Source organism: Meleagris gallopavo, chromosome 4 (assembly GCF_905368555.1).
Source record: "Meleagris gallopavo chromosome 4, MGAL_WU_HG_1.1, whole genome shotgun sequence".
NCBI lineage: Eukaryota > Metazoa > Chordata > Aves > Galliformes > Phasianidae > Meleagris > Meleagris gallopavo.
In genome coordinates, this window is record NC_139407.1 from 37,092,601 (window position 1) to 37,103,533 (window position 10,933).

General features: G+C 46.3%; 1 protein-coding gene across 3 annotated transcripts in view; it reads right to left on the reverse strand.

Annotated features, from left to right (window-relative positions):
- Positions 1–7,368, reverse strand: part of FAM241A (family with sequence similarity 241 member A) — a 28,617-nt gene extending 21,249 nt beyond the window's left edge. Inside the window, exon 1 of one of the 3 annotated variants that reach the window (XM_085222895.1) lies at positions 6,873–7,367. In XM_085222895.1, the coding sequence (XP_085079021.1) occupies positions 6,873–6,968 (96 nt within the window). In that variant the 5' untranslated portion in view covers positions 6,969–7,367. Of the gene's footprint in view, positions 1–6,872 lie in introns of all 3 variants that reach the window. The other 2 variants (XM_085222896.1, XM_085222894.1) reach the window with 2 other exon arrangements.
- Positions 7,369–10,933: the final 3,565 nt, after the last annotated feature.

Consider the following 10,933-nt stretch of genomic DNA (forward strand, 5'->3'; position numbering starts at 1 on the left):
ATGGAGCCTGTGTTTCCTACAGGACGTGCAGAGGCTGCACTCCACCCTGACAGCAGCAGCTTTTTGAACTTATCTCCATTAGGGCAAGACTGTTTTGGCAATATAGAGAAACCAGAGATCCCCATGGAAGACAACCCCTCCTCCTAAAAACCACCTTGTAAATGCTTCACATACTATTCCTTAGGAGAGAAGGACAAAAGTAGCACTGGGCTTCTCACAACTGCTTAAGACCAATCCCTGCCTGAACCGCCTAGGCATGATGCATTCAGCTCAAGGTCTGTTTTCCTCAAAATGCTGAGAGCATTCAGTTCCTACTACAGAAAATTTGAAGCCTGTATAGAACAGCTTCCTGAGACCGTGGAGGACACAGATCTGAAGGGGACACATACACTGCCAATGTGACTGCACAGTTCTGCTGTTAATCCAAGAGAGCGTTGAATTACAGAGCTAGCATTTCTCCTTTTCTGCAGTCAGCACCACTAACTTGCTGGAGGACAGCATGAGCTTTGCCTTTGTACAGCACCCAGATGTCCTTACGCTGCCCTGCTGGGACGGGCCTGGAACTTCTCCTATGCAGCCGGGCTGCAGCTGCAGCACTTTCCTCCGCAGGTGATGGAGAAGCTGTCCACAATGCAGCACACACAGCATCCCACATGCTCTGAACACGGTGGACTCACTGCCCACACACAGATCATATCAGATCTAAACCAGCACCACTCTGTGTGCTCCTCAGGCTCCCACCTGCTGGATCAACTGGGGGCCTCCAGGCTTATCCCTGGGGGACAAAAGTAGTCTGACAGCAGTGACTCATGCTGGTGCCTCCTGCCAGTCTTCTTGAGGCCAGCTTCATCACCTGCTCTCTGCCACCAGGCTTATGTGATAAGTGAGATGCTATGCAGCCACCTGGAAAAAGACAGGAGTGAGCTAGACGGAGAACCAGAACCTGAATGGCTCTGAAGTGGCTGTAACATTTCTCACCCTTGCAACTTCAGTACTGCCCTGTGACAAGTGCAGCTATTCAAGTTATATCCTATCTTCCTGGTATTTCACCTGCTGAAGCAGCAGCACGGCCCACATTTTTCATAAAGATCTTGAGATTGTTTGCTTCGTGTGGGGTGCACATATATGTTTGTGTGTGTGTAATAAAATCCTAAGTAACTGACTTGAGTTAAATAATTGGACAATGCTCAGCAGCCCTTGTTCTGTAGCAGGATAGAGTAGGCGAACATAAATCTGTTTCACCTAAAGAATTTTTTTTCTTTAATTCAATTACTCTGAGGGTACAACTTCATTCAAAACAAACCAGCCAACATCCCTCATCCTACTTTTCACAATTAATAAATGTGAGAAATCCTAATACTCTTTTGCTCTTCGCAACAACACCAGGCTGAGCACAAACCTATCAACTCCTCTATGCTGCTTCAAAGAGCGTTGAGCAAACATGATCTCCAAGAATGAAAGAAAGAAGTCTGATGGATTGGGAAAGTAACCGCTCTCCATGTGCTGTGGGTGATTTTACACCCACCAGAAGCTGATGATTTTACAGTTAGGAAAAATGCTGCTGGGCTCGTGGGGAAGAAGGAAAGGAGAGAGAAAAAGGAATCCATAAAGTTCGCCTCAACCACAGAAGCAGCAGTGTCTCCAATTTGTTTCTAACATGCTTCAAGTGGCAGTTGGTGACATCTGCTGTTATAAAACAAAAGGAGATTGCATGTTTGAAGTATATATTTTTTTACTACAAAAGAACCTCTTTTTGAGTTTAATAACAAATGTGATTAACAACTTTAAAATAAAAATGAAAACACTTGTAAGCAGGAAACACAATGGTATCACCTACGTGCATGATGGAGATGGGTTGATGATTGGACTAGATGATCTCAGAGGTCCTTTCCAACCTTAATGATTCTATGCCCACACTTTTTTTTTTTCTAACATAAGGAATGTTTTCTTCAGTATTTAAATGCTCACTACTTTACTTCACTCATGGTTATTTTTACTCCAAGGGACCAGGTGGCGTATCTGATAGCTGAAGCCCACGTGTACTTCAATGTCAAAAAGCCACTAAGGTGTGACTTCAGCAACACGGGTACTTAATGAAAAAAATACTCCAGTATTTTTGAAAGCTAGATACTGAAGGAAGGCAGCCTCACAAAGTCATCTCTTTTAGAGGGTGCAAACCAAAACTGAAAACACTTTGAGCTCAATCTAAAGAATAAGAGAAGAAAGCAGGCAGGTGACAGAAACCATGCCAAAAGAAACCACAAGCTCCCTTCCCCTCCAAAAAAAGAGACCAGCTTCTGTTTGGTACAACCACTGCGCACATCTGCACATAACAGCTAACAGACATCAGGGAGGCACAACATACTCAATTTTCCTTGTATTCAGACAGCTGATTGTGCAGTGTATAGCCAAAGACAAACTTTAATGTGCTCAAGAAGAGCAAATAGATTCACTGGAAATCTGATTTTCTTCCTCTTCTACTGTAGCAGGAAGAGAATGGTATTTGTTTGTATTATTTGTTAGCATGAAACCAACGTCTCGCATTTGGCCCTGTACTGAGTGGTAAAAAGATCTTGATATTCAGCCAACATGCTATTAAGCAAACTAACTTATTTAAACTGCCTGCAGAACATCAACCAGATTCATTTCTGCAGGCTAACTTTAATCTGATATTTAAATATTAAAGGATTGATAAATTAGAAAAGGAGGAAAAGATAGTCATACATCACTTCCAGATGAAAAGGTGATGAAAAGTTCATTTTTTTCCCCCTCTGGAGAGGGGAAAAAAAAAGTAAATAGCAAAATCAAAAAGTGTGGAATAAAATGACTCTACAATACTTTACTACTACCCAAACTACTTTACAATAACCACAATAAAAGTGGCATTCTTAAACAAAGACTTACAATGAAAACTTGCAAAATGAAGACTGAGTTAACATTTATTTCACAGCAAGAATTTAGACATCGCTGCTTATAAAATAGAACCGAGATGTTGCTATAGAAACAAACAACAACATAAGAAAGTCAACAGCAATGTATTAACTTTATTCAGCTTTCAGGGCAACTGAAGTTTAGGATCAATGGTTGCCGCAACAAACTTCTACCCACCAGGAGCAGCTGTGTGTCAGGGAGATGAAAAGGCTTTTCCAGGCAATGAACTTCTGCATGTGCAGAGCAGATAAAACTCCAAAAGCAATACAGCCTTTAGCTGATAAACCATATTGCAGTCCCAGCATAGAAGGAAGTAGGAAACAAAAAATAAGCCTGTGTTAAAACATGGGGAATTAATCTGCTACTGTTCCTGTACCTTGATCCCCACCGTGCTATAATCTTACCCAGAGATAAGACCAAAAGTCATTTCCAATCAATTTTTTCCTTACAACCTCAACACTTAATTTCCACAGGATAAGTTTCCCCACTAAAAATGGTCAGCTGAAGCCAGAACAAAAGGTACAACCCACGGTACATTCAGCATGGTATTAATCCTCTGACTTGCTGCAGAGCAGCAATGGTTAATCCTTCCTCTTAGGAAGAATAAATTTCTTACAATTCTATCTCCAGGCACTTTTGTCTTTGAGCAAGGAGGATCTTCATATTATAAAAGCAGGGCATACTATGCTATCTCTTGTATGCGCTACAGCTATGTCTGAAGGTTTTACTTGTTTTTATTTTCTTCTTAAAACACTGTCAACTCACAGAAAACTGCCTTTGGTGGGAGGTTGGAATGTGATGATCCTTGTGGTCCCTTCCAACCCAAGCCATTCTATGATTCTGTGATAATGCCTTTTAGAAAGTCTTTATAAGATATTAGTACACAGTTAGGAACCTTTATAGTAAAGTTAAGGTGTTAGTAGATCCAGAACAAATTTTGGATTATGCCATCCAGCCAGGTATTGTTCTTTTCACATCAGAAACAAATCCTAACAACAATCTCCTGCAATAAGCAGGAGAAGCCTACAATTTTCAGATTAACTCAGCATACAGTAAAGTAAAAATAAGTTTCTAGCCCTAGGCACCACAGTTTCCCTGCACACTAGTGTATTTAAAATATTCTTGGCCTCTACTGACGTGTGACTAAAATTATACAGTCCCATGAACAACACAGCATTTACATGAGAGAGACCATGAAGCTGTTGAAAGCATCCTTTCAACAGTCTCTGCTCTTTCTTTCCATGCTGTAGAAACATCAGTGATACAACATGTTGAAAACATAGTAAAAAAAAATATCAGGATTTCAAAACCTCCAGCTAAGACATATGTACTTCCTTTAAAATAATTCTCAATGGGAAACACCAAAAACCATTTGAAATGGAATCACAGAATAGCTTAGGTTGCAAGGTACTTCCTCCTAAGCCTCCAACTGGATGACCCAGTTCCAACCCCCTGCCATGTGCTGGTTGTCCCCCTCCAGGTCAGGCTGCCCAGGGCCTCATCCCACCTGGTCCTGAACACCTCCAGGGATGGGGCACCCACAGCCTCTCTGAGCAGCACTGCCAGCACCTCACTGCCCCTGAGTGAAAATTTTCTTCCTAACATCTAAGCTGAATCTCTTTTAGTTAAAGCCATTCTCCCTTGTCCTATCACTATCAGACTGGGTAAAAAGTTGCTTCCTTTCCTTCTTGTAAGCTTCAAGTACGGAAAGGTCGCTGAATAGTCCCTCTAGATCTCAATCCACTTATTACAAGATAAAATGCTCCATTTATAGAGTTAAAATGCTATTCAAAATTACAATAAAACATTCAAAAAGGTTAGAAACTCAGGTTAATAAGGTGACTGTCTAAGCTAATTTATCTACTTGTGAACACACGTTATCACATATTAACTCCACATTTAGACTCCCTCTTCAAGGACGGAGTGATGGTTTTAGTTCAGCTGTCTAACAACACTTTGGATTCTGTTTATCCTCAACCAATTTGAGGTGGAAATCCTGCCTTCAGCAAAGCAACCTGGAATTCTGCCATTGCCTTACACTTTGATTACAAGAGTAAAGCCACTACAGCCTCCACAAGTAATCTACCCTCATTCCTTCTGCTCGCAGAACTTAATTCTCATGCTTTACCTGCACAGTGGGCAGCTTTTTGGAAGCCCCTTTCAAAACTGCTTGCAGCACCTAGAAACAGTGTGAGGTTGTGCACTGCATCTCCCACAGCTTCTTCACCTTTGCATGGGGACCACAAGGCCTGCTCACCTCCTGCCTGACACCGCCGTACCGACACAGGGCTTCTGCCTCATCTTTCGTTACTACACACTTGCACGTACTTCACCTGTCTACTCTTACTTTGTGCTTTAACCCAATAAGGCTTGTAAGATAATTACACCTGCAGCAGTAATAAAATAGAAAATCACAACCCCAGTTCTTCAGTGCTTCAAAGACTACCATACAGGTAAGCATCCTCATCTTTGCATGCAAACCCACAGAGAATATTAATCACATCACCATCCTGTTCAGCTTCTAAATCTAATCACCAAGGTAGGTAATTTTATAGCCTCCTGCAATAATGAGTTCCACAGGCTGTGCTCTACATTTAGTAACACTAAATGTACCTCTTCCAGTAATGTACCTCTCACAGACTTCATTTACACAGGTCCATGCTGACCTTACTGTCACCATCTTCAATGCAGTATCAAACCTAGAGAGTTCGGCATTTCAAAAATAGACTCCCTAAAGATTATTCTTATTTTAAAAAAGATACTAAAGGGCGCACATGTTATTATTTACATCCTGACTGCCCTGTGTTGCAAGGAGCTGCAGCCAGCCCGCTTCTTGGGCTGCTCAGTAGGTGACCTGCTTGTTCCATTTCCCCAGCGAAGGGCTTGGAGGCAGACTCACAGCCTTATGCAGTCACCAGAGGAATCCACTAAGTCCAGTTTTTCAGGAGCACCACACTGCTGGCCGTGAGGTCACACAGGTGCGCTGGGTGCTGCCACCTTTCTGGTTCAGCGCAGGCATAACTTTTTTATATAAATTTTCCACAGAAGTAATTAACAAGCTAAATGAAACTGTCTGAACGTCAGTTTGGGATGTTCTCCGGTGGCTCCGCTCGCCCCTGTGCGGATCTCAGCCACGGTACATTTTGCTCTCGTTGCCCTTTTCAAGAGGTTCACAGTGGATCACTACACTGAAGTATTAAACAGAAGTATATTTCTCACCAAGGGCTCCATGAAGGGGCATTAGGCACGGCGCCGCTGTCCGAGCAGCGAGCAGTCCGTGCTGCAGCCAGATAGCCATGCGCACCGCCGGGAGAGCTGCTCCGCCACCAGCAACGGGGAAGGCACGCGGCTCCGCCCGCGCCCGAAGGGAACGGCCCGCTGCGGGTACGAAGCCGACACGCGTGCCGAGGAGAGGCGAGGCGAACTCAGAAACGAACCGAGGAATTTCTCCCATAGTTACAATAAATTCCGTACAATACGCAACGATCCAGCGGGGCACCCAGTTACCAGGGACGGCGACAGCGCCCACCGCTCCCAGCTCGCTCCCGGTGCGGGACGCGGGGCGCCCCGCTGTGCCGCGCGGTGTCCGGAGTTGGACGGCCGCGAGGGCCCCGCCCGCCCCGCACGGCCGTTTGGCTGCGGGTCAGCTTCCCGACAGCGCGTTAACCGAGAGCAAAGCTGGCACGGCGCGCCGAGGGAGCCGCGGGAACTCCAGAGAACTGATTTTCACGGCTTACACAACGCGGACGCCGCCTCGCACACCGATCTCTAACTGAGCGGCACTCCGCCCCGCGTCGCGCTCCCTCCGCTCGAGACAGCCCCTTCCCTTCCCTTCCCTTCCCTTCCCTTCCCTTCCCTTCCCTTCCCTTCCCTTCCCTTCCCTTCCCTTCCCTTCCCTTCCCTCCCGCTGGCCCCAGCCGCCCCCGTTCCACGACACCGACCTGCTCCTCCGGGCTCTGCCGGTACCGGACGGGCGCCGCCCCCGCCTCCCGCTCGCGGTCCCCGGGCGGCGGCAGCAGCTCGGCCGCCGAGCCCATGGCTCCTCGGGCGGCGGGGGCGGCCGCTGGCGGAAGCCCCGCCGGGGTGGCGGCGGCGGCAGAGGAGAAGGAGGAGGGAGCGCCGCTTCCTCCCGCAGCGCCGAGCGGAGCGGCACGCTCCCGGCCGGCGGCGGCTCCTCCTCGCGGCGGGGCGGGGCTCGGCGCGAGGCCACGCGGCGGCCGCCCGGGCAGGGCTAAGTCGTGGCCCCGCGGCGGTGAGGGGACGCTGGGCTGCGGTCGGTGCACCTCGGGTCGGTGCTCCCTGCCGAGAGCCGCGCCGCGCTGCCGCAAACGCGAAGCCCGAGTGCTGAGAGCCGCGAGCACGCCCTGGGAATGCCGGGCGCTACCGGAACGTTGGTTCTAGCCCGCTCCTAGACCGGAGTGGGGCCGAGGGGAGGCGGCAGCGGGTGCGGCCCGCCGTGTCCCTGCCCCTGCAGCGCCTGGGCACCTGTGGGTGCTCCTAGTGACGGCCCAGCGCCATGGCTGCAGGGTTGGGCTCCGTTCCCACGAGCCGTTATCTGAGGCGCTGCGTGACAGCTGGGTTCGGTGGAAATGGAGCGTTTCTATGAATTTGGTCCGACATTCTATTAGATGGGTGCGGACCCCGCTGCTGTTTGTCTGCACTCCACCCACGTTTTTGCTTTTCCTGCCGTTATCGAACAGGAGTAGCTGCAGCAAACCGAAAACCACCACAGAGAAGCACCGCGCCAGTCGCGGGGCCGTCACACCTTCAGGCTAACAGCGAGCATATCTCCTCAAAGCGTGGGCCTTGTGTAGACCAATCGACTGGTAGGTCCTGGGCTGGACGGGCCCAGTGGTACCGGTGCCGTTACCCCTGCCCCTTGTGCTCCTCCTACAGACAGGGCCACCACAGACCACCGAGTGATGTTTCCCAGCCTTCAAACCCCCTGACTCCCAGCCAATGGTGCCTTCTCCCACTATCCATCTCAGAAAATGCCAGTGTAAATTCCAGTGTGATTTTACTGATGAGCAAAAAGCTATCTAGGGTCAGTAGAATCATTTGGGTTGAAAAAGACCATAAAGTTCATTGCATCCAATGCCAACCCACCCTCTCCGTGCCCACTAACCATGTCCCTCAGTGCCACATCTACACCATTCTTGAACACCTCCTGGGATGGTGACTCCAACACCTCCCTGAGCAGCCTGTGCCAGTGGTCCCAAATAAGTTGCAGACATGCAAGTTGAAGGGTAGATTCCCTTTATTTTGCATGTAATACGGTCAGAACATCTCCAAAGGGGTGAAGAGGGATCCTTTTAATGAACTGTTTATCAGTTGGAGGTCACTAGGGAGAGTCAGAATCTCCTGAGAAAATCTGTGATTAATGGGATTTCTGGAAAAATGTGAGGTTCAATAGGAGGAAGACTGAGTGCTGCAGCTTTGCTCAGAACTAGGCCAAGCACACCAGGCCAACTATGCCAGCCTTTCTGAAACACTTCTCCAGACCGCAGTGGTGGTAACAGCTCTAGCCAGGTTTGAGCTTTGTGGTTCCCTGACAAAGAATACTGTGCTGTAGAGATACTTCTGGAGAGTGTTCTTCTGGCTTCCAGGGTTCAAAGACTTCCTGGGGCCGAGTGCCACGCTGACAGCGGGGGTGGTATTTCAGCAGCGGGATCAAAGGCACTGAGGAAAGATGTGCTGCTGGGAGATCACATGCAGACAGAACAGAGTGCTTACACTGGGTCAGTTGCCCAAAGGCCAGGAGACCTGGCACAATGCATCCCTTTCATCCTGCACTCTTTTCCCTTGTCCATCTCCCTGGCATTCACTCGTGCCTCTGCAGACTGCCAGGGCTGTGGCAGTGAGCTGCTCTGTGGGATCTCAGCTGCTTGGCCCTCAGGGCTTTTCCATCCCACTCCTTCTCTGGTGCACAAAAGCCAAGATGAAACTCTGGTCTAGTATTAGAAATGGAGGTTGGAGGCCCTGCATGCTTGCAGGAGGGTTGGGGCTTGATGATCCTTGAGATCCCTTCTAACCCAAGCCATTTTATGATTCTATGATTCTATGAAGCCTGGGTCAGTGATTTGACAATGTGATGCAACCAACATCAAGGCTCTAGATTGAAAAGGGCATAGCTGTGTAACACAGAAATTTGAGACACCTTGCTGGTTCCAACAGGTCAACACTTTTTGATGTGTTGGCACTGTGGACTATCACAAACACCTATAACCAATCTAAAATTGTGTCTCGTGTCCTAACTGATTGAACAGCTTTGCAAGTGGCATATCCTGCATCTGCTCCTACCCAGCTGAGCCTCTAAGGTCATCTTAACACTAAACAACCCCCAAAAGGAGTCTCAGAAAGGACTGGGACATGGGATGAGCCAAGTTTGTACCTGCTTGCAACCTGTCATTTCTTATTAGCCTGGCTGACTTTCTGCCATAAGTATGTAGTTAAGGACTCACGAAAAAAAAACAAAACAAAACAAAACAAAAAACAATCCACCTTTTATTCTTTCTTTATTTTATATGCAACTAACAGACCAAACTGAATTCAATATGAGATTCAGTCAGATTGCTGAGTGCAGAGTTTAATCCTGAATCTTTTGAAACTCCAGAGTTCATCTAAATATTAAAAGGCTTGGAAAAAACAGAGGTTCTTTAAACCTTTGGTAATGGAAACTTTTGTCATAACTGGGAAGGGGTCAATGTGGTTTAGTAGAGTTTAATGGATTTACTGATAAATGAAACATTTCCAACTCTCTGATGGGTTTTATCTACTTTATATTCCAGATGTTAATATAAGTAAATTCCCTAAACTCTCAAACAATTTGTCCAGAATGACCATGCAGCTTATGGTGGTCATTGTAGCTCTTACATGGATTTCTGAAGTAAAGCTGCTAAATTCTGTAATTTCCCTAGATCCTTAAAGCATATTAAGAAACACAAGAAATGGCTTTTCCAATACGGGCTACAATGTGAACTGGGAGAAATTGGAATTCAAAACATGAAAATATATTAGAGTATACGGAATGAAAATGAAATGAAACCATTAATTTGGTTCCTTTTCTTTCATGTATAATGACAAAGGAACACTGAAGATCAGCTCCCACTAGCAATCCCTATTCTCCAACAGTTGATATATAGCATCCAATCTCACTTGAGGGCCAAAGCAAAATATATGTGGATTCATATATGGGGGATCAGAAAGGAGAAACAAAACATTAATGGGGAAGATCTATCACAAAAGGTCACCTGGAATATTCCCAGGCATCAGAAGTGGTTTTCTGCTGTACCTTTGCAAATGCATTCAGCAGTCTGATTTTTTTTTTATGTCCCAAGTGCATTCTGCCATTTATCTTACCTATTATTTCACATATTTCACATTAAAAAATCTGATAAAAGGCTCCTCTCTTGGTATCAAATCTAAATTTTCCCCTTTTTATTTCATTCTATTAGGTTAGGTTCATTTCCATCCTTGATGACCAGCCTGAGTTTCTGCACAGTGTGCTTGTGCCAACCATATTCACCTCCACTAACCCTACAGAAGAAAGCAAAATTTAGGTCCTGGTTTGAAAATCTGGTAGAGTTACAGCGTGATCCCAGTGCAGCTTTGCCCCTAACTAGCTAATCTTTATTTTGCTTACTTCACTCACTTCACTCTGTGTTAATTTATGACCTTTCTTTTTAGCTACCATTTGAAAAGAGAGATTTGATCTTTTTTCTTGCAGTGAGCCCTCTCTAAGCATTTATTTCTCCATAAAATAAGCTCTAAGCAGGCCCAAGATACTTTGAAAATAGATAGACAGTGTAGCATTGTATTTATTCATATGTTTACTCCAGGACACTGGATGCATGAGTCCAATTTGCTACTTGGTGTCACACAGAGATCTCATGCTTCTAGCAGCTCTCCTCAGTCATACAAGCCTTTTCTTTTTACAGTCCTTTTTGCCGTGTTCAACAGCAATAAAATTGCTGCCCCAATTTATCTGTTAGGTAAAATAAGC